Raw genomic sequence first — 24,767 nt, 5'->3', positions numbered from 1 at the left:
CTCATCCTCCCCTCCCTTGTAACTCACACACACAACACACACACTTGCATCTTTGTCTGTATGTGCAAAGTTAAAAAAAAAAAGTTAATTGAGCGTCTAAAGTAACGTGCAGTAACGGGGTGTTGAAAATGATAACAGTAATTAGTTACTGATTACTCCTTACTGAACACCGTTATTCCCTAATTTAACAAAAAATTGATAATAGGCAGGTATACAGTAACGAGGTAGGCACCTGAGCGAAGTGCTTGATTCTGTTCAACAATCAGTCAGACATTGTATTACAGTAACTTAGAAAATAAAGTAACCAGATATGGTAGTCCATATCTGACCCATCACTATCACAATCACTTATAATAGCATCTTTCTCATTTTGAGGTATGATAGCAACGTTGCATGCCTAAAATTAGTCATCCTAAAATAAAAATATATATAGGTAAGATGCAACAAGAAATTTGTTTGTATATTTAGTATGTGTGCATCTGGATACAACATTCTATCCCACCGGTCACAATTGTGACTGTTTACATGTTTACTCATTCTGCAAACACACCAAAGACATTTGACTAATTACGAATGCATATATCATAACTAAACAACTTCGAGAGCATGTGTACAAAAATATTTGTTTCTATGTTTATTTTAACATACTTTACCAGCCTTTTATTTGGGAGCTTTGAGGCAGCCATCCTCTTCTCAAGATGCAACCAGGAAGTAAACAGCTCTGGTCATGTGACAATTTACTCAAAACATTTGATACTGTCCACATTTAATTGAAACATTGTAATATTTCAATATTTCCTTATAGAGTATTGGGAAATTAACCAGTAACATTTTTAGAGGCTAATAATTAAAAAACTTTTTTTGGTCACAATTGTGACCGATGGGTTGAAATGGGTTAAGGCCATTTTGACCTGACACCCAGTTTTCTGTTAAATGGTGCACATGCTCTGTAATGTAACAGCAGAGCCATTTAAGGTGGAATGGCTTAATTCTGATAGCAAATATCATAACATCTTAACCTATGTTCACATAGTTGGACAGCTTTTTGGTCTAATACTGTATATATATTTATGACACAACAATAGCTTGAACTGTCTGTTATAGAGTAACTACTGGAAGTATGGGTTTTATGTGGGGTAGTGACTAATAGGGAGAACTAGTCTCTCACATAAAAAAATAAATTTGCATTAATATGGTCATTGTTCTCACTGGTAAAATGTTAGAGTATGACTAAGGCTAAACAGCCTACACTAGTGGTCTGGAAAAACTAGGCTTGTCTAGTCATTTGTCTTGTCATTTGTTTCAGGTCAAAGTGCTTATTTATAAAATGCTAAGTACTTTACATTAGCTCCCCTGAAGATGTTAGCTACAGGAAGGCCAATTAGTCAAAATGTCCAATATTTCCCCATTACTGTAAAAAAAACCACCAGTTTCCAGAGGTGTCAAAAAATAAAGTGCACATACTTCATTACCTTACTTAAGTGGAAATTTTGGCAATCTATACTTTCCTGCAGTAATTATTTTCCTAACAACATTTTACTTTTTCTCCGTACATTTTAACAAAATTATCTGTACTTTCTACTCCTTACGTTTTAAAAATAAGTGATACATACTGTATATACGTATGTAGCCTAGTATGAAGATGATCCGTGGATAGACTCAAGAGAAGTTTCTTTTTGAATATATTTGTATGTACTAAAACGCATTCATTTTACATATTGTTCTACATTACTATTATTTTTATACTTTAAGTAGTTTTGAAACCAGTACTTTTACACTTGAATAAGATTGAATTGATATCTCTGCTTCTACTGAGGTATTTCTAAACCTTAGTATCTATATGTGAATATTTTTTATATCTTTGCCAAATTCATAAATTCTCACTTTGCAATTGTGTTAAAAGAGGAAATATCTATATGGTTTTTGAATTGTTTTAACATTATCACGCGACAGATAAAAATGTAGCACCCGGGACGATGATGTAAGAACTGTACTTTTTCTACAAAAATAGATCCGACCCTGATATTTCTCATTTCGTCTTTCCCAGACATTTTATCATTTTATTTGCTTTCTGGATGGCAGGATGGCAAGCGGACTAGTATTTATACACGCTAAGGCTAATGAAGCTAAAGGACTAACAGCTGTAGAGTATCACTGGCAGGTCTATGGTTCTCTAAACAGAGCTCACTCTTTTCCTTTTTTTGTATTTTCTACAGAAGTACAACCAGGTCAACGACAGCTTCCTAAAGAGTGACCACCCAGCGGTGGTGCGCACCAAACATGGGGTACCCTCTCCATTCCCAGTCACCCTGTCTCCCTCATCCCCCAACTCCATGTTCCCTCAATTCTCCACCCCTAACCCCTGCCTGGAGCGCAATGGGGAAACAGAAACAGTCCCTTACAACGGCTACATCATCCCCATCCCGGACCCCAAGCCAGAGGAAGAGTGCCAGGAGATTACCCTGCCAGCGGAAATCCCCTCGAGGTAGGACATCTATCTGCATAAATATAGTAGAAACCGCAGAAGATGCAGGAAAGATGATGCACTAGTTCCCCCATGTTACTCAGACTGACTCACTTCTGGTTTTCATATGAGAACATGTGGCCAGATGTGGGATAAAACAGGATGGAGAATGAGCTCATGTGGCAGGCAGAGCTTTTAAAGCCTTTGTTCATTGTCTGGTACATTGTTGCTTAATCCTGTGTCCAGGGATCTCTTGCCCTGCACAGATTGAAATGTATTTCCTACCCCAGAGCTCATCACTGCATATCATACCCTTGAGATTTTGAATCAGGTAAGCTGGGGTAGGCTGAAGTTAGCTGTGCAGGGCAGTGTGTCCACAGAGATACAGATAAAGAGGATAAAGAAGAAAATATAGTCTAATAATGTAGATATAGCATGTGTTTTGATGACACAACACAAGTTTGTCCTCTTTGGTCTAGAGTAGCGAATGGAATTACTGGTGGTATGTGGTGTGGTGACTAATGAGGAGCACTAATCTCACACAAAGACAAATTAGCATAGTTGTGGGCGCAGTTCTTTTACAGTGATATGAATAGAAAACACTGAAACTGGTGATGGAGATGCAGATAGTATCTCATTGTCTTTTACAGTTGCACTTTGCATTTTTACTTTAAATAAGAGAGAAAAGTTTTTTTTTTCTCTTGGATGTGAACTAAATGATCAAAACTTGAAATTAAATTCAAATTACAGTACAGTAATGAAGTAATATTACTACTATTATAGTATTTTCCACCTCTGACATGCCATACATCATGGAATAGCATTATGTAATTTAATAATGAAATGTTACCTCAGGAGAATGGCTTGGGAACTGCCACACCTGTATAAGTTGTGAGGTGTTATCTTGTGAGTAAGGTTGAACACTGGCCATTGTGCTCACAACAAGGTGGCATGAATTTTCAGAGTTTGAGTAAGGCCTGATAGTGGGTGCAGTTGCATGGTCCATTTTATTTCTGAAGTTGTATAAGCATTTAATATTTCTTGATTTGTAGTGTCATGTGTATAATGAGATTATACTATAGAATGCATTAACACCCACAGTGGTGTCATGGCGGGGAAGATTTTGATGTAAATCAAAATATACTTTATTTGCAGAAGTATAAGAACAGAGGGATGGTCAAAAAAAGCAAGGTCGATACCAGTAAACACCAATGATATAGCAGAAACCAGAAACGTGAAGTCCACAGGCAGGGCAGTATCGGAGGGCAGATAAAAATCAAGGTCGGGAAAAATACAAAACAGGGTCAAAATGGAGTTATCAAAAAAACAGGTAATAAAACGTTGTACGATGATAAACCTTCAATACTCAGCAACAATTCCAAAGATCCAGTGGCATTCAGTAAATTAATGTACGCAGGATTAAACATATGGGTTTTGTGACATATTTGTTGGACATTTTTACTAATATTGACATTACAGCACTTACAGAATAAAAACTTGAGTGATCTTTTGGCAAAAGATTATATGACCTGTACTGATAATATGTGACTGAATTTTAATGATGTGATTTCTCTCTGTAGCTCCATGAGTTCTGAGGCGGAGACAGCTTCTCTGGAGAACCCCAGCAGCGAGGCAGAGCAAGAGGAGCTGCTGAAGGAGCGCTCCAAAACCCCAGACATAGAGGAGAGCTTCCTGTGAACCTACAAACAGACAAAGTAGCTGGATAATAGCGATGTAATGTGTCTTTTTATTGAGATCTAAGAACTTCTTAGAACTTCTTATTGGGTACAGCTGTGCACAGTCACATTTATTGCAGATTAGTAAAGAAAAGAATGATTTTATGTTAGACAGACTAATGTAGCTTAAAGACGAGAAATCGTAATGGAGTCAGGTCACTCAGTCAAATCATTTTAAGAGATCAACAAACTGGGAGCAACAAAACAAAACTAAATCAGCCTACAGTGCAGTATTATATGAGATTATCAGTCTGTATGAAGTATAAATCTATTATTGGTACACAGTTGGAGCATTCAACTGCAAATTTTACTAAAAGGCTAGAGGGGGTTGGATGCCCCCCCTTTGATTGTGATAAAAGGTCAGATTGTAACCTGAATAATGGTACATTGCAGTGTGTTTTAAACTGCCTACAGAGAAGCTACAGACAATGCATACTCAGTATTGAATGCTTATGAATGTGATTAAATTCTGTAGCATTGAAGGACGCTTGCCTTTTGACAGGACAGAGGATGTCTGTGCTATTTTGTAAATTTTCCATTATAGTCAAGCCATGTAACAAACGCTGACATTTTAATGAAGGATATGTTTGTTTTTTTGGCATATAAGTTTTTTAGATACTTTCTGTTTCAGCGTATTCTTTTCCTGGTGAGCAGAATATTATGCAAAAATGTGTATTTTATTTTCAGACAATATCATATTTACTATATTTTGCATTTAGAGAAGGGAATAAAAAAAAACAACCTTGTAGCAGATTTGCACTTTACAGACTCATGGAAATTTTTCACCTAGATTATATTAGATTTTTGTTACTTTTTGTATTTGAGTGAAGAAAATTACGGTACAGTATATTGATAGATGAGAAAAAACGTGATTTAAAGATTGTTTGTATTTTTTTGTTAAAAAAAATCATGTACAAAATCATTTCCATCACTATGCTGATTTTAAAAAAAAATCTTCATTCCTTTACGGTACACGAACACTTGCCATTTATATTTAATGTATTCTATTTGTTTAAATGGAGAGAGCTGCCTCATGTCCGGATGCATGATGGGTTGCATTGCATTGAGAGCAACTTTATTCAAATGACTGCTTCTAGCCAATCAGCGAAGAGTAGTAGCTGGTAAGTCACACAGTATGGGTGTCACGCCCAAAACAGACGTCTTTCAAACATGGAGGAAAAGCTAAGAGTGACTAAGACGTGTATATTGGTGAGAACTTAGGTATATGATGTGTTACGATACAGAGGTTACGATCCAGTCTATTACAATATATTGTGATACTGTAAGCAAGACAAAATTTTGTGATTGTTTCAATTCAAATTTAGAAAAAAACATTTATAATATAAAAAAGATAGATTAAATAATTTAAAAGAAAAGTTTACTTTTTGTCCAATCAGAACAGTGGGATCTAATGACAGAGTAAAACACAGGTTTCTATTAAGCAGAGTTTGAACACAACACAAAACAACACAGAACCACTGTCTAAAACCAATCATAATTAAAAATCACCACTGCATTTTTTATATTTTTGTCCACCCATAATAATGTTGGTGTCTGGATCTCCAGAATTAGTTTATAATACACACATGGCGAGCCGAATGATAAGGAACAGTAAAATGCATTAAAGAAAATGGCAAATGAACTCGTACCGTTAATCATGTACTCAATTCCAACTGAAACACTAGTGAAACTCAGCACAGGTTAAGGTACTAGAAACAGGGCGACTATGTGTGAGATTATATTCTTTTCTTTTTTATCTTTGTGACTTCTTTTTAAAAGAGACTGTATCTTTACTGCTTTCAGGTCAGTATGCGTTTCACATGCGTTGTGCCTGCTTAAGGTGGAAGTTGTTTCTTTTTACTTTGACACAAGACCAGTTCCTCGTACCCCACCTCCAGCCTTAATCATTACAACGAGAACAGTGATACTGACCTCAGGACAGCGTCATAGATCAACTTCCTCCAGCGCCTTATTTTTTGCCCAGTGTAGGAATGTATCACTTTTCTTTAGTAAAAATCTGTCCATTTTGTAAAGCCACACAATAATCTATAGCTCTTTACCTTTGCCTTCTATTGTAGTGGTTCCCAACACTGGTCCTGGAGGACATCCACTCCTGCACATTTTACTGGTTCTGTCCCAGTTGTTTACTAATTTATAAGAAACACTTGCTTTTGAATATGAAATATGTAGGATAGATAAACTTTAAGTTTATCCCCCAAAAAATTGGGACCACTCTTTAAGAACCTGTAGCAACCGTGCCTGGCTGGTGTGATAGCAGTGGAGCGTTGAAGATCAGCAACCTAACTGCAGGACTAGTTAATTTTAGGGCATTGTACGTCTTAAAAGAGGGGGAAGACATACGAGTGGTCCAGCAGACTAATGCGCTGCCTCTATGATCAGAAGATCGCTGGTTCGAATCTTGGTCATGCGGTTTGCCATCATCAGAGTCTGAGAGAGCACAATTAACCTCGCTCTCTATAGGTGGGTAGATGGCGTGTTTCCCCACATCACTGTGGGGGGACTGTGGACTCGCTTTACTTTCCTAGTAGCGCTCTGGCTACTTTGTAATGCTACATCAGCTACTAGCATTTTTAATGCTTGTAATGATAGAAATGGCCATAAAACATTGGAACTTCACATTAAACTAGGTGTGCACATGCAAAACATATGGGTAGGGCTATGTGGTAGGACCAAGGAGTGAAATGGGATTGGGCCACATTGTGTTGTTTCTATGGAAACCTATATCCCGCAATGCAGAGTGAACAGAAACAGAAAGGAAGGAACTACTTACACATGGAACAATATTTAAAAAATGGCAGATCATGATGTAAGTGCAGCATCTACCGAGGTTAGATTATATTGCCAGAATAGCAATGATTAATCACTTCCTGTCAAAACAGCTCTCACTATTAAGAGTGGTTTATCCTATATACCATTTAATTATCAGCTTATTATTTAGCAATAGACTGTAGTATATTATATAATTTATTAAAGCAGGAAACCATTAAATGTGCTGGTCGAGGACTCCTCCACAACTATTTTTGGGAACCACTGATTTATTGATTCTATTTTACTGTAGCCTTTTATTTGTATATGAGCCAAACCTTATATAGTGTCAGTCTATACTTCACTTTATATGAAGATATCACACACGCTATGGTACCAAAGCCTTTACAATATGTATGTTTACAAGTGTATTTTTGTATGAATATTTTGTATGTTTATTGTACTGAATGTGTATATGAAAAAGATCCCTATAATAAAGATTAGACAAATATCTATCACTGCTTTGGTTTGGAAGGTTTTTAACTTTAATTATAACATCTTTTCAGTTTGGAATATGTTTTAAGACATGCATTAAAACTTAAAATGTTTGCCTTTTTTGTACATAACTAATGAGAGAAGAAGTCACTGCCTTTAATATGTTTCTCACCAAAATGTTGTGACTACATGTTCTTTATCAGCAGTTTACATGGTACATGTTCTTTATCAGCAGTTATGTTTTATATATCAGAGGTTGACTAGAACATTGGAACAGAACTTTTATCGTTAACATTAAATGTTTCTTTTTATTGCCAATGTACAACTATGGATTAGAAAAACGGGATGGTGTGACTGTATAAGTCTTTACACAGAATGCAAATTGAAAATAAAAGCAAATGCTGACGTGTAATTAATGCAAAATCCTGAACAGATGCATTTTTGACATCCCAAAAAGAAATGGTTGTCCACCCTATTTAAGGTTCATTGTATGTAAATACCATGTATACCATTCTATGGGTGCTTGATCGAGACAACAGCAGTATGGGTACAAAATATTCTGCTGCTAATTCCAATGCTAATCTATTTTAACTTTAATCCTTAATCCTTATTCATAAACAGTAACCAAAGGTATCTGAGGACAATTAGTTATGCCTACTCCGATGCATGACAGGCCTGCTACTCAAAGGAAGGCTGATTCTGACAGAAACTTAGCACAACAACTGAATAACAACTCGAATTGAATTGGAAATATAGCCAAGGAGTGTCAAGTATATATGTAGACCTATCCCACATATGTGAATCCAACATTGCATTGCAAAGTCTTTTAATCCATTCATTAAACTGCAGTGTGATACCAAAACTAATCAGATCAAATGTACGGTATACAACACAACCAACACGTGAACCTTATTTCAGACTCTGGTCTGGAATTTGAGGTGTGAACGCTCTATCTCTCACTATTCAAATATGCCAAAGTAAATACAGCCATGAACTCTAGCCCAGTAACCTTTTCACATGTTTAGCTATATCTCCACCACTATTACAGACAGCACTCTCCATCCCCCTGCAGAGACACAACATCGCCCCTCTCAAATAACCCAAAACACAGGCCTCAAAAATCAATTACACTGTAAAAACGTAGACGAGAATCCAAACGCAACTGTATCCCCTCTTAATTTGGAATAATAAAAGCCACAATTGACAGGCTACTGTGCACAAACAACCTCCAACCCTCTCTCTTTATGCACCATGTCAGTCATGGGGTTCTTAAAACAGTGGAGACGGTTGTGGATGGGGTCAGTGAGAATCTGCCACATGTCTTGAAACCCCCTCTCCAGTCCCAACACAGGGACGTGGTCAACACCATCATGGCCATTAGTTTCACTTGAATAGTGCAGTGAAAATTTAATAACCAAGAGAGACATAAGACAAGTTTCAGAGCTTCAGCTCTCAGCCTGGGTCTTATCATGAAGACTCCAGGACGGCACAGCAGAAGGTTTTAGAAGTGTGTGGATATATAATTTGGATAAAATCACCTTTTTGATCATTTCATTCTGCATCAAGAAGACACTACAGGTAGAGCTACTCAGATTGTTTGTGATTAAGGTTTTTTCTCATTTATTTGTTTATTAGTCTGGTTTAGTATGACAATAATGTTCTTTATTATTAACGGCAAACGTTTCTTGAGGAACTTTTAGAGGTTTGAAACAGTGGAGAAACTCTGCTTTAATTATTTAAGATGCTTTGAGGAACCTTCAAGAAAACTTGTCTTTCTGAAAGACTTTTCTTGAAGGTTCCTTGAAGACCCTTAACAGTTTCTACACTGTCTTAAATTGAAAAAAAAAAATCCAAAACATTTCTCTTTAACAATGTAAAAACCTTTTTCTAGAGAATTATTCAAAGCTCATTAAGAGATTCCTTCACTGTTTTAAATTGAAGAACCCCTAAATCAGGGGTGTCCAAACTTTTTTTGTTGGGGGCCAAAAGGACAAATATATGTGCAGCCACAGGCCACAGATTCTGTAATAAATATATTCTGTAAATATATCTGTAAAAAATAATGAAATATACCACTTATAATTTTCTTGATTATTATCATTTACACACTATTTTACTTGAGTTACTATCTTTATATATCTTTGCAGTGTAGTGTAAATGATTTTTCAAACTGTTGTTTCGTTTTACATTGTCTTTTAATATTATACTCCATAACGGCAACACTCTCGCCGCTTTTAGACTCTGTTGCCTGTTTTTTGCGCTACAACTGCGCACTCTCTCCGCCTTTAGACTCTTTGGCCCGTTTTCTGTGCTACAACTGCGCACTCTTGCCGCTTTTTAACTCTTTGGACCACTTTCTGCTCTAAAACTGCCCACTCTAGTCGCTTTTAGACTCTTTGGCCTGTTTTCTTCGCTACAACTGCGCACTCTCCCCGCTATTAGACTATTTGGCCCGTTTTCTGCGCTACAACTGCGCACTCGAGCAGCCTTTAGACTCTTTGGCCCATTTTTTTTGCTACAACTGTGCACTCTCACCGCTTTTAGACTCTTTGGCCTGTTTTCTGCGCTACAACTGTGCACTCTCGTTGTCCTTAGACTCTTTGGCCAGTTTTCTTCACTACAAATAAGCGCTTTCACCGGGTTTATACCCTTTGGCCCATTTTCTTTGCTACAAATAAGCACTTTCCCTGCTTTTAGACTCTTTGGCCCGTTTTTTGCGCTACAACTGCACACTCTTTCCGCCTTTAGACTCTTTGGACCGTTTTCTTCACTACAACTGCACACTCTCACAGCTTTTAGACTCTTTGGCCCATTGAACATCTAAAGGTTCCTGAAAAAGCTTCAATACTTTATATTTTAAGGATCCTTGAACAAAGGTTTCAAGAAGATGTTTCCTTAAAGCACCTTAAAAGTTTCCTTGACTATTAAATCTAAATAACCCCTAAATGTTCCTCAAATGTATGCATACTTTTACAGTATACCATTTGGTTTTATTTCTGAGATCTGTCAGACTGCACACGTCTGATTTCATAATCATGTCTTACCCCGTCATAGGAAAATGAGAAGCTGATGCTAGAAGTAGCGTGAGGAACAGATCGCTTCTTATTTTCAGGGAAGACACACAGCAGAGAAGACTGGTAAAGCTACACAGACGGCTCAGGCCGGCAGCGGTCCGAGATGATTCTGCTCACCTTTATTCTGGGACTTCTGTCCTGCCAGGCACAAGGTAACAAAGTTTTTTAAGGGTGTATCGATTCACAACATGATTATATCACAATGTGATACAGTATAGTAGGGTATCAATTCAACAGACCTTCTCATACATCAAAAAATAAAGAACACCTGATGTTAATATAATTAGTATTTTTTTAGAACAGTTTATTAGAACAAATACAATAAAACAATGTTACAAATTATATTTAAAGTACAATATTTCATATTATTTTGTGTGCACTATGCAAAAGTTAATATAGGGGACCTCATGATGAGTGTGCTTTCCTAACTGTAGTCAGTTTTAAGGACAGAAGAAGATGTATATTACTTCAGAAAAGATATACATTGTTATTTTTTGCTGATTACAGCACAATTAATGGCTAGATTAACTGATAAACAATAATCACTAATTCACAAAGATGAAATTGGTGGCATTCTAAGTCCATTGTTTGTAATCAAATTTCAACTCCTTCTATACTGATTATATTTTATAATTACTTTATAAAATATAGTAATTTAAGACCTGCTGGAGATTGTGAGAAGTTTTGTGTTTATAGGCCTTATGTTTTTTTTTCATGTTTTTTCAGCATGTTTTTCAAGTATGTTTTGACAAAATATGCTCTATAATCAAATTACATATATAATTGATGTTTTTTCTTTTTAATCAAAATTAGAGTACCTATAAACTACAAATATATTCTTAATGTCATATTCATATATGACTCATAATAAAACTGCTGGAGTACAAATATTTTTTGATTTTGTTTAGATTTTTCTCTCATTTATATCAGTTTAGTTTCATCAATCCTGATGAATGTCCCAATAAGAATGCTTTAAAATAAGTTGGAATGAATTCTCATTGCATTAATTTTCTATAAGAGTTGAGAATATTTAGCTTTCCCTTCTAAAATGATGATTTAATGTTTTTCTTTTAATATTTTATTTTTTGTTTGTTTGGAATAGAAAATGTTGAGAGCTTGGTTTATGTACTGGTACTTCTAAAGTAAACTTATAGTGAATATGTGATTACAATCATCGATCACGTGCGTATAAGGATGCAGAAAATGTACTGTAACTGTGCATAAGCGTCTTGCTTGCTAATCCTCAGCAGTTCTTGATGTTCATGTTTATCAAAAAAAGGCCTGTTTTTGTACATGGGTTTGGTTTTGTAACAGGAACTGTTCAGTATAATTTGCTGAGTTCAAATCAGTTTGAGTTGAGTTGAGGTTGATTTGCGGTCGAAGGCAGAGATAAAGTGCAGGGTTTGTGTTTCTTATTCTCAGTTCTGTTTTTGAAGGCTGGAGGTGCAGGAGTGTTGTTGTGTAGACTGAAATCACGTTTAGTGTTTTGATTACAGCACAGATCTCAGTGGGATCTGGTAGCTAAACCTTTTGTTTTCCTGGCACCAGAGTTCTCTATCACACTGTTAAGGCTGGAGGTCACAGGAGAGATCATTTGATGTTGAGTTGTGGTGTCACATGACTTTAGGTTACTAAGGAAGGTGGTTTATTTCGTTGTTTTTTTTTTTTTTTTTTCATTTTTAATTAAATTATACTGCAATTGGACATAAGAACATACGTTTTGTAACTTGACCAGTAACAGATTGATGTCACGCATACAGTCATTTCATTTTTTACACATAAATTGTCCTTGTCCAAAATATACAAGTGGAAAACAAATTGGACACCCTTTTCATTTAATGTTTTTCTATATTTATTATATTTTCTGTATTTAATATTAAATTCATCAAATCAATGAACGGACACATATGGAATTACGTAGTAAACATTAAAAAAAGTGTCCTCCACAATCCCCTGATCTAAACATGATAAACTGAGATGGTGATTTGGGATGAGCTTCACAGCATGAAGGAAGCAACTATTGTTCAGCACCTCCAGGAACTCCTTCAAGACACTGAGAGACTATTTCAGGTGACTCTACTTCATGAAGACACTGAGATTAAAATACCAAGAGAGTGATGGTCTGTCCTCAAAGATAAATGTGGTATATAAAACGTATTGTAAAACTCTTTTTTGTTTACAAAATAATTCCATGTGTTCTAGTGGACCTTTAATATAGTCTTTAATATTACATTTATAATGAGAAAATCATAAAGCAAGAACACATTAAATGAGATGGGGTGTCCAAACTTTTGACTGGAACTGTACATTCAGTGAGAAAGCATCCCTTTGTGTTTGATGAACACAGTAAAACATGAACCATAAAAACTACCATAAAAAATGGCTTTGCATACCCTCAGCCTGTAATCCAAAGCTTTGGAGTTCTTTTTTATAAGATATCTTAATATTTTTTTGGAGCAATGCAATATAACATCTATTTTTGGTTCCATAAATTGTTGTTTGTAATAAATATTTTTGAGGCTATACCAATGTAAAAAAAGATTTTTACCTCACAAAGCTCTATTACAAAATGGAACCAAATGTGGTTTTTCTATGGCATTACTCAAAAACCTTATGTAGGCCTCTTAGCTATGTTTAGATCAAATGTAGACAGGACATTTGGCTATTTCTAGACATTTGTAAGTCAATTGTTCATATCCTGCTTCTTTTCTATATTTTACTGTTATTAATGTTCAGTCAGATTATTTTTCAAAAATCTTTTTTTTGACAACCTTATGAGCTGACAAGATAACCAAAGGCTCTAAAATCTGCTAACATTAGGTGAACATGCCTAGAATTAGTGAAATATATAATATATATTAACATATCATACTTCCATTATTTACATAGTTTGTAACTTTTTATTAATGCTATTAAACGCAATAACAGTATCTATATCTATAAACCTATAAAAAAATCTGTATCATAAAGGAAGAAACATAATTATTAAGATGATCCAAAATCAGACTTTTATTCAAATATGAACTAAGAACCCATGGGGTTAAGGGTCATCCCTACCCCTAGTGAGCTAATGCTAAAGCTAAAAACAAAGAGCTAGTCAGTGCAACATCTCTGCTAAGAGGGACCTATTTAGTTTGTTTGGTGTTTTAGAACATCAGTGGATGTAAAGGATGGCATTCTTAGAATATTGAATTAAAAAAATCTAAGGTACGTTAGCTTTCATTTTAACTAATCTTTAATGTTTATCTAAGTTTTGTAGAGTTTTTCATTGTAAAACATCATATTAAAATTTGTCTTAGTAAAACAGTTAGCATGTGGCTGTTTATAAGTTAAACAAAGAGGTGTGAAAGTGGTTTTCTGTAGTTTATAGTTTTAGTAACATGCCTTGACCCGTAAAAATAATTTATTTACATTCTAAAAAAAATTTGAGGGATTTGATACAGGACAGTGGTTGAAGCTGCCTGTTCACTATCTACTACAATTAATAATTTCAGATCAGTAAAAGAAATCAAATCCAAACTCTTAAATTTAAAAATTGACATAAAACTTAGCCAGGTTTGGTGGACATGAAATGTTTGATTTGTTCTGACAAAAACATGGATTTTAAAATAAAGCTTTGGAAAGCTTTGAGAAAATTATTTTATTATTATAAAATATTATTATTATTTGTTCCTGCATTATATTTTGACTGTTGCAAACATAATTTAATTTAATAATTGAATAATTTTAATTACAGATACAATTAGGATTTTCTGTAAAGTTTCTTATCAAACATAAACCATTTTTAAGTGATGCTTGAATAGCATTCCTTAAGATTTTGGCGTGTAATATCATTGACAAAAATTCTGGCCTGTTATGGGGTTAATCCAAAACTTCTTACAAACATCCAAGTAAATGAAAAAGTAAGGGGGCTATGTTTGTCTTGTGGAAGAAAATTTATGTTCCACTTAAATGATATACCAACCATGTATCTACTGCATTACTAGCACAGGCATTATTGGGTGTAGCACATATCTTACCAAGGACAGTGCCTAGTTTATAACTGCAGAAGACCATCAAATCAATTAGCTCAGAGTGAATGAGCTAAAATATCTTCACTGACAGAAATAGATAGACAGGAGTCAAATACATGGAGAAAAAAAAGAGACAGAGAAGTGAGAGAAGAGAATAGGATATTGGGGTTTTGCCTGATTTTGCAATGTGTTTCCTGGTGCTGTGGAATTGTTCTGCACTAGGGTTAACATTTTTGCTTTCATTTCTCCTAAAACATTCTTCACGTCATAAACAGAGACTGTATGCATGATTGTTTACTAAAATATACCATATTTATATCATATGTGCATGTCAGTTGGGTCTTTACTGTGCCTTTTGGTCCTCAAACCATCTTTTGAATATTAATCTTATTTATTAAATGTCAGACTACACAGAAATCATGTTTTCCAGCATAATCTTTTTTTTTTAATTATTATTATTTACAATTGCATGCATGGGTTCACCTTAGGCAGGACAAGCTGCCTGACAGGATGGACAATTTTATCAAAAATATTTTTTTCATGATGACCATGTTCTGTTTCAAAGATACATTTGGATATTGTAAAATTATTTTAGTTGATTTAATAAAAGCATATTTTATTAATGATTAATTGCTGAACATTATTCCAGTGTGAATGTGGAAAGATAATTCTTGCATGCAGAGGTTGAAATAGCCAAATAAATCAGGGGTCTATATTGTTCGAAAAAAAAAAAAAAAAACATCTTCACAACTTAAAAAACATAAAAACAGTATGTTATTTAAACACTTCATTTAACCAAAATTATTATTCAGCGTAACCAGGCAGCACTACAGACATGGCAAAAAAAAAAACACCTCCACGTCAAAGAAAACTATATAAAATGTACATAAAGTACAAAAGTGAAGATTAACATTCCTCTATATGTGTAATAATGTGTTCTTTCAGAGTAAACCTTGAGAAACATATGTTGTTACACAGTGCATCAAACAGCTATGCTCTGGACACAAAATACATGTTAAATTGATATTGATCTAATTACACTAATTATTATTTTTTTTATTGACAGAGTGGTCACAGCCCATGATAAAGGTAAACACAGAAGACCTCCATGGATCTGATGTGATTGTACCCTCGAATTCCCGTCTTGTTCTGAGATGTGAGGGTGACGCTCCAGTGACGTGGATTCCTCGGCTATCCAAACACAAGCGCAACATCCAGTGTAGTGAGAACAGCTGCACCCTCAGTGTTGATAAAGCCACCTACTCGTTCACAGGCACCTACAGGTGTGTGTATCAGAACACCAGTGTCTCCAGCTTCTCCTCTGTGCACATCTTTGTAAGAGGTGGGTACCGATTTGGTGAGTCAGAATATACTGAATGATATAGTATGCACGAGAGAGCATGAATGACTTGAGCAATTTAGTGAAAACTCTTTCTCAATTTACATTCATTGACTCAATGGCACGCAAGATTGTACAGGTCACTGTGACTGTGATTTGATCACTGCAGTAGACATTACAGCTATAGTGTTAGTCACGGATATGCACAGCATCAAGTGGCATATTGCTTTGCAAAGAAAAGAAGAAGTCAAGCAAAAAAAAAGCTCAAACATTTTTAAAATAGGGTATTAATATTAGGAAATGCTTTGGCATATAAAACCGATGTCAGGCCAGCCACTTCCTGTCTGCCTGCCATGAACTCTAATTCAGTGACTCAGAACTACACTTCCCAGAATTCCCCTTTGCTCTCTCCTCCAGACTCTCCCACTCACTAGCCACTGCGTCCTACTAACTCTTCCTCATACTAATCAGTGTTAATTGCTCTCACCTGTCCTTTTGTGTATAAAAGTCCCTGTTTCCTGTTCCCCAGAGCCCAGTATTGAATCTAGTTTCCTATCTCTTCTACCAAGCATTCTCTTTATCTTCTCTGCCTTTCATGTATGACCTCTGCCTGTTTGTTAACTGAATACTGCTTTAGATTATCCTCTCTGTCTAGTATTATGTTCTGGTTTGACCCTTGCCTGTTTTTGGACCTTGCTCTCTGCCTTGCTCATGGTTAGTGTTGTTAATCTTCTGTTTATGACCTTCAGCTTCAGTCGCTCTGGTATGAAAAAAAAAACAAAACAAAACAAAAAAAAAAAATTGCACACACACCAAAGGACAACGAAACTTTACTTTTACATTAATTAATTTTACTTTTTTAAAATTAAATTTAGAGTATTCAGAGGTGAAATTAGTTTTATCTTTTTTCTTTTTGGAAGGCCCTGCTTCTGCTTTCCTTTTTTTTTTTTTTGGAAAAAAGCCTTTATTTGACAAAAATTGACAGTTACAATATCACAAAAAATTGCACAACATCAAAAACATTTTATATCATATTACAATAATTATTAATATTGCCTCCACCATGATCTGCTTTCTCTCACTCACTGAACAAATCCCATCCGGGAGGGGGGAAAAACACTGCCCGCCCACACTAAAAACTGATTGGCTGTCTCACAGACTCTTTGCAGAGAACAGGCCAATCAGAACCCTCTCTGTTTTCTCTCTCTCCTTCCCACACGCGATTATAGAAAAAAAGTCTGTGGCCTGTGTGCGCGTTTGGGGCACTCGTTCTGAATTCCGGGAGATTATATGTGAGTCGCGGGCATCAGGGAGCCACTACCGAAATGTGGGAGACTCCCACAGCTTCAGGGAGACTTGGTTTGTTCGATGCTGCCTTGTTGCTGTTAGCTACACCTGTGCCTGGTGTTCTTGTGATTCTGTTACTATCTTTAATAAATTCTCAGGTTCTTATCTGCATGTGTCTTACCTGTGTCTGGCATTCGTGTCAGCAGATCCAATAAAAAAAACTATATAAATTACTGAAGTAAATTCATGATTACACTAGCACTACTGGGGTAAAAATATAAGTAAAAATGCACTGTTAAGCTAGCTAGCTAGCTAGTGAAATGTGTGACAAGAATAATAATGCGAAAGTAATTTGCACTCCTTAGGTAAATGTTTTGTGCTTTGGTGGTATATCTGCGGAGTATCTAAAAAGGTTTTTTCGATAATTATTCAAATTGTAGTTTTGAAATTGCATTTTTTGAAGCCCTTTATGAAATGGAGATAAATTGACAAAATAAATAATAAAAAAAACAGAACACAATAAAAATGAAATTCAAAAAGTCAAAAGTAACTACAGTATTAACTGATTTTAAACATGTGACTTTGTACTGTCCTTTCCACAGATCCGAATGTTCTTTTTGTGACCCCGTCCTCCACACGAAGTATAGTCATGAAGGAAGGAGAAGATGTCCTCCTGCCTTGTCTCCTTACTGATCCTGCTGCCACCAACATCCAGCTGCGGATGGACAACGGAACCGCGCCCCCTCCCGGCATGAACATTACCTTTGATCCTAAGAAAGGCATGCTGATCCGGAATGCCCATCCCGGATACAACGCTGACTATGTCTGCCGTGGGAGGATACGAGGAGTGACGAAACAGTCTGCAATCTTCAGCATCAACATTGTGCAGAGTGAGTGCATTTTTAAAATTGCTGTGTTTGGTGTGAATTTAGCTATTTAATTTATTTTTTGAGAAGTGTGAACAACTACGTTAAACCAATGAGTGCGTACTAAAAGAACAGTGGTCTGATCTAAATCATATCGATACTGAACCGAATCAGATGAGCAGTAAATCTAAATGGACTGAAACATTACTTGTTTTACTGTCTTATTTTGTAAACTATGTATTGTATTCATTAACCATTGCAATACTATGTAGAAATGTACAAATTATGTGTATCAAACGACAGAAATGTGTAAAAAAGGGTTATTTTTATTTCTAATAAAGGTAACCATAGTGCTTGAAACCCTATCAAATTTTGAACAAATCAATTAATAGCTACGTAATTTGGTGCACTTTAGCTATTGCAGTGTGAAACTGATCAAACACACCCATAACCCAAATTCCAATGTGAACTAGCAAACAATCTAGGTGTGAAAATACCCTAATTGTGGACCAATACTGACTGAAAATACTGACAATATGACAATACTATACATAGTCAAATGTGATTTTCAGCATTGGCCTTTATATGGTTTGGTTTAGGTTTGGTTTACATAGAGTAACATGTAACTACTTAAATGGTTGTACACTTAATAAGTACAATGTGTTTATATGTAAATTGTTCATTATAATAACAAACTGTCTTTTTTTCAGGGGCTCGTTTTCCACCATACGTGTTCCTAAAGAGTACTGAGTATGTGCGAATTGTTGGTGAGAAACTAGAAATCAGCTGTTCTACACATAACCCAAACTTTAACTACAACGTCACCTGGAAGCACTCATCTAGAGCGGTAAACACCTTTCACTTTCACCCTCACTGGTCAGATGTGAAGCCTTTACCTCATGTTTCACTGCTCCAGTCCTGAAATCAACCCTGAAACTGAAAAACACACAACGATACAAGTCCAATAAGACTAAATCATCCACATACACTGTCAGATGTTGCTACATTGGTCACTCAAACTGACAAGATCATATTTTCTATATACTAAAGCTAATAATAACTCCAGTAAAGAATGATATATCACTGAAAGGGACAATATTTTTTCTCAATATGACCTAGAAAACACAGATATTAGATTTAGATTAAGATTAATCCAATTTGTTAAAGTTAAATTAAGCCCAATAAAACTTTGCCTTGTCCAACAGTGACACAGCCTTGTGGTTGAAAACTCTCTAAAAAAAAAAAAAAATAATGATAAATAAAAAAGAGTTCTATTACTTTCATGTTCACATGACTCTCAGATGGATCCATGGTTTTTGAGCAAACTTGTGAAGTCCCCACATGAGTGTCATTAAAGTTAAAGTGGAAATGTATGACATTTTGAGGAATTCTGAAAATCCTGTACAAATGTCAAAGGTTCTGCTATTTCCCTATAAATTATATAATGTGTGTGATATTGAATATAAATTAGATGCTCTGTCATTCGTGGTCTCAAAAATAAAGTGTCTGAATTTGTTCCTTTCTGGTCACGTAACCTAAAACACACTGAAACTGCTTTTGGGTCATTAACAGTTACCACCACCGGAGGAGAAGTCTAAAGCAAAGGGTGATGGGCTGGCCATTGAGAGTATTCTGACCATTCCTGCAGTGAGCCTGTCTGACTCGGGTAACATCACCTGTACAGGGGTTAATGATGCTGGGGTTAACAGCTCTACCACACGGCTGCTGGTTGTCGGTAAGAGAAGCAATATATGTATATATTAGGGGTGTCACGATCTCGATATTTTATCGAAATCGAATCGAAATGAGGTCACGATCTCGAGTATCGAAGTCAAAAAGAGGATCGACGATCCCTCCCGCGCGCGCTACGCAAATAGCGCAGCGCGCTACGCAAATGGCGCGGCACCAACACAGCGCATCCTATTCATTTAAATAGAGATAGCCACTGCATGAGCGCAGTCGGCGGGAGTGTGATCACTGTTTTTATCTGTCCAACGGGGGAGGGGGGGCGGGGGTTGGGCGCGCAGGTTTTGTATCTGTATCTAACGGAGGGGTGGGTGCGCGCAGGTGAGAGCGTGTGAACTCGCTGAAATGCGTGTGTCAGTGTGACTTGAGAACACTGACTATAGATCACAGTCAGGTGGATTAAAAATCTTAAACTTATAATTGACTACACCTGTTGCTTTCCATTGAATTAAAAAAACATCTTTCTCTCAGATAAAGTAAACACAAGCGTGTTTCTGACTAAAATAAAAGCTTTTCAGGAGAGATATAAGTTATGTGTAAATATTTATAAGACAATACCCACATCACTTATCTAACCAGCCTGTACTGATTTCTGCCCCCCAATAATGCTTTCAATAACCTCTTGTAACCCCTGGGAGCCAGGGGTTACACTCTAATAGCCTTTAATAGTCTTCAGTAGCCTTTAAAAGACTTACCTGGCGGCCGTGGTGTGTCCACTAAACTCCGTAGTTATAAACATCCTGAGGTTAGCAGCGCGCTAACTGACCTGTTTATAATGTATTCCGAGCAGTGCCTCCGTGTCGGCTGTTCTAACCTGCTGCTGTTAGCTGCTTGGGCTGAAAGATGAACTGTAGTGAGCTGTATTATCCGGTTAGTGGGGTTAAAACCTTTATTTGTTTACAGAAACAGTAAAAACGGACTGGCTGAGCTCTGTAGCCCGTGGCTGGGCTGTACTGAAGTAGTGACTGAGTGAAGAGAGCGGGGCTTGTGCTGCTGCTGCTAGTGGTTGGATGAAGAACTGCAGCTTCATGTAATGAGCAGTTTCACCAGCCATCCACACACAGCTCTGATAAACTGCTTGTTTTAATAGTGCACACTGTTGCTACCAAAAAAAGTCACTAGATGGCATTACCATATATATCTTAATAAATAATAATAATAATATTTATAATATTTATAATAATAATAATAATAATAATAAATATATTATTTAAATTTTATGAGGCATAAAATAATAACAAGAAAAAAAAACAAGAAAATCGAGAATCGAATCGAATCGTGACCCTCAAATCGAAAATGAAATCGAATCGAGGATTTAGAGAATCGTGACACCCCTAGTATATATTAATGAACACATAAGCCTCAGAATGTCTGCCATAGAGGGACACAGGCTTTCTTTGGCATGTACTGCTATACCAGTGCCAGTTGGGCTAGAGACTTGTGCATGATGATCAGAACTAAGATAAGATCATCCCTTATTGATTACAAAGCACAGAGGATAAACACATGGCATATGAAATAGGAAATGTACCAAAAAAGCCACCTCCTCGTTTCTACAGCCATTATATATTTTATCAGCTTCACTGAGCGTATAGGAGCACTCTGTAGTTCTATAATTACAGACTGTAGTCATGATTCGATTCTATGAATACTTTATTATCCTCCTTTCACCCTGTTGCCTGCTTACAAAGCAATGAGGCAACACTGAGGTGTTTAAAAACTCCAGCAGCACTGCTGTCTCTGATCAGTACAACATACCACCACAGTGCTGAGAATGACCCACCACCGATATTGTAGCTGCTCTGTGTCCACATTGGGTCCTGACCACTAAATAACAAAGTAAAAGGAGGATAATAAAGTATGCAGAGGAACAGATACAGGACTACTGTCTGTATTTATACAACTAAAAATTTTCCTTTATGATTTGTGAAACTAATAAAATGGATCGTAAAAATATGTGTATGTTATGCTTAATCAGCTTAATTTAGAAATTCTAAATCTAAAAAACTATAAGATTAGAGGAAGGTGACTTTGTTTATCAACATATCAGTCAAATGACTGTTATTCACATTATTCTTCATGGTGTACTGTAGTTCTTGGTCATGTTAAGTGACAGAACGGGTCTTTTTTTTGTTAGATAAACCCTACCTTAGGCTCACCCTGAAACTGCCACCCAGTCCGGATCATCAAGGCCTGTCAATTATTGTCTATGAAGGAGAGGATGTACAGATTAGGGTCCTCATAGAAGCATATCCACCGCTTACTGGTCACAGGTGGGACACACCAAAATTTCCCAATGCCTCAGAAGCAAAAAATGACCTCTTCAGCTATAATAACAGGTCAGTAAGCACAAATATTACACACTCAAACAGTTTGAACTTGAAGTAAAGGGAAGTGACATTTACCCCATTTGGCAACTCTTCAGTCACAGGATGCTTATAAATAAGGCATACAGTAACAGTACAAAATGCTGCTTTCGAATTATTACATTAAAGAAGTATAAGTAGTATTTATTTAAAATATATTTAATACATTTATAGAAGAATATTGTCCATGTTAAACATGTCTGTTGTATTTCTCCGTATAGGTATGAGGCAGTGCTGCTTCTGAGCAGACTAAACTCCAGAGAACAGGGAAGATACACTTTCTACGCCAACAGCAGCAAAGCTAACGCCTCTGTAACATTCAGCGTGCAAATGTTCCGTAAGTAAAGCCTGTGAACAATGGGTTTGGGTTTCAGTCAGTTAGTTAAAGTCAACTTCAGTGACAACTTTAATTGTTACAGTACAATAAAAGTACCTTTTTATTTATATATTTTATTTACTTTAAAAACATTCTGAGCTGTAGTTTAATCAATGATGTTACTATCATAACTAACTTTTTCTGAAATTTTATGGGGAAAAAGAAAAAGGTTCAATAATTAATACAATAATTAATAATGGTACAAATTAATTGAATTAAAAGTACAGATACTTAATTACAAACAATTCCACAACAAATAATTGTGTATTTACACATTAACACCCCATGTAATAAGAGTATAACTTTTGGTGAAGTAGGCAATGATACAGATTACGTACAGTTATACAGGTTATGTAATTGCATGTGTCAGCATCAATTGTGACTGTAGGGGCATGGTGTGTGTGTGAATTTTTGCATGTAACAGTCTGTTTAGAATAAGTTGTGCATACATTTAAACCCCTCCAACAGCCTTTGTATAGCATGTAATTAAGGCTGTGATTGTTATTCAAATTTCATTAGACGCATTACAAAGTGGGACCTAATTTTATTTTGAAAACCAGGTTTAATGAAGTAGACAGCATACTGTATCTGATTTGTTGAGGATATCTTGTATTGTTCTGTTTGTGGAGCAGAGCAGCCGGTTGTGCAGCTGAGACAGACGAATTCCAGCTCTGTTACCTGTACATCGTTTGGCTACCCAGCTCCTCAGATCACCTGGTACCAGTGCCAGGGCAACAGGCCAACGTAGGTTATTTCTTTTTTTTGTTTTGCAACTAATCTTATTTTGTAACATATTGCAGAACAATAATATATTGTTAACCACAGTGACACTTGAGCTGTGAAATATATATAAAATTTATTATACATTTTCTGGATGTTTTTATATATTGAGCCTTAAAATATTGTTCTGCTCAGTAAAAAATATTGTAAATATAAAGCTATTATGCAAATTATTGGCACTTTTAACAGAGAGAATAGTCTGCAATTTGTTTATTTAATTAAGGCAAAGACAAATACAGTTTTATTGAACCCCAGTTTGCTATGAGGAAGACAGCACTAAATTATTACTACCTATATCATCAAGAAGATCACTGTGAAGGTGTTCAGTGTTCACTGCTCAGTGAAACTGGACTATTAGTCAACAATAAATGCTTTACAGCAATTAAGTTAGTACTTCTTTATTTACACTGAATATACATGCGCTTTTCTAGGTGTACTGACAACTCCACACTGAGTCCAGCAAAGCCAATCCCAGCAGAGACTGTGGAGGTTGAGAGGGAGGAGTTTGGGGTAGTAGAAGTGGAAAGTGTTCTGAGCATTACACCGTCCGATCAGAAGATGACTGTAGAGTGCATTGCAGTGAACCGGGCTGGCAAAGACAGCGATACCTTATTTGTGGAAAACTTTGGTAAGAGAGTACCTTAAATAGTCTGAAAAATCATAATAGACCATACAACACATTTATAGTATCACACATTTAATAAAATCATTTTACAATAAGATATATTTTAGCTATTGAAGCTATCATGTTGTATCATGTAAGATTTTCATTACCTGTCTTATGCTTAAAATGAGTATTTTACATTTTAACCTTTTTAACATTGGAAGTCAGTACAACAAGATTTTATTTCAAGAAATTTTTGGACATTTTATTAATACTATTTATCAATGCATTATGAAATTTGGACTTTTTTTATAAAATATATGAATTTTGTACTGTTGTGCACCAACCGCAATTCCTTACTAAATTTATTTTGTATTAAGAAAACATCTTTAAGAATTTGTTTTCAATATTTTTTTGTTCAAATTGAAAGTTGATCAACTTCTATATTTAAAATGAGTTAAATTTCTTGCTATAGAAAAACTGTTCACTTCTTCACTGGTTGGAGCCACTTGTGTGATGGCCTTTCTCCTCCTGCTCCTCATCATCCTGCTGTACAAGTACAAACAGGTAGAAAATCCACTTTAGTCGTTTTCAGCAAAGACTTTTCACTACATGTAAAATTTTAGCAATGCTGTGCAACCCTTGGTAATAACCAGTACACTGCTTTCCACTTTTTATCTGCAGAAGCCCCGTTATGAGATTCGGTGGAAGATCATTGAAGCCACAGATGGAAATAACTACACATTCATTGACCCCACTCAGCTTCCCTATAATGAAAAATTGGAATTTCCTAGAGACAAGCTGAAGCTCGGTGTGTACATGAGAAATAGTCTATCAACTAGTATTTTAACTTAC

The 24,767-nt window shown here is 35.9% G+C and overlaps 2 protein-coding genes across 5 annotated transcripts in view; both read left to right on the top strand.

Annotated features, from left to right (window-relative positions):
• Positions 1-7,481, top strand: part of pdgfrb (platelet-derived growth factor receptor, beta polypeptide) — a 71,225-nt gene extending 63,744 nt beyond the window's left edge. For all 3 annotated transcript variants that reach the window (XM_022665586.2, XM_049474830.1, XM_049474832.1), the window contains exons 22-23: positions 2,217-2,485; positions 4,045-7,481. In XM_022665586.2, coding sequence (XP_022521307.2) covers positions 2,217-2,485; positions 4,045-4,162 — 387 coding nt within the window. In that variant the 3' untranslated portion in view covers positions 4,163-7,481. The remainder of the gene's footprint in view (positions 1-2,216; positions 2,486-4,044) is intronic.
• A 1,475-nt stretch (positions 7,482-8,956) lies between these two features.
• Positions 8,957-24,767, top strand: part of csf1ra (colony stimulating factor 1 receptor, a) — a 28,012-nt gene continuing 12,201 nt past the window's right edge. Inside the window, exons 1-12 of one of the 2 annotated variants that reach the window (XM_022665588.2) lie at positions 8,957-9,039; positions 10,516-10,687; positions 15,615-15,890; positions 17,777-18,064; positions 18,751-18,887; positions 19,613-19,775; positions 21,924-22,125; positions 22,374-22,489; positions 23,161-23,272; positions 23,740-23,936; positions 24,388-24,479; positions 24,597-24,723. In XM_022665588.2, the coding sequence (XP_022521309.2) occupies positions 10,639-10,687; positions 15,615-15,890; positions 17,777-18,064; positions 18,751-18,887; positions 19,613-19,775; positions 21,924-22,125; positions 22,374-22,489; positions 23,161-23,272; positions 23,740-23,936; positions 24,388-24,479; positions 24,597-24,723 (1,759 nt within the window). In that variant the 5' untranslated portion in view covers positions 8,957-9,039; positions 10,516-10,638. Of the gene's footprint in view, positions 9,040-10,515; positions 10,688-13,624; positions 13,743-15,614; positions 15,891-17,776; positions 18,065-18,750; positions 18,888-19,612; positions 19,776-21,923; positions 22,126-22,373; positions 22,490-23,160; positions 23,273-23,739; positions 23,937-24,387; positions 24,480-24,596; positions 24,724-24,767 lie in introns of those variants that run through there. The other variant, XM_049474828.1, reaches the window with a different exon arrangement.

This window comes from Astyanax mexicanus, chromosome 2 (genome assembly GCF_023375975.1).
Source record: "Astyanax mexicanus isolate ESR-SI-001 chromosome 2, AstMex3_surface, whole genome shotgun sequence".
Taxonomy (NCBI): domain Eukaryota; kingdom Metazoa; phylum Chordata; class Actinopteri; order Characiformes; family Acestrorhamphidae; genus Astyanax; species Astyanax mexicanus.
The sequence above is the reverse complement of the archived record's forward strand: the minus strand, read 5'-3'. Positions and strand labels throughout refer to the sequence as shown.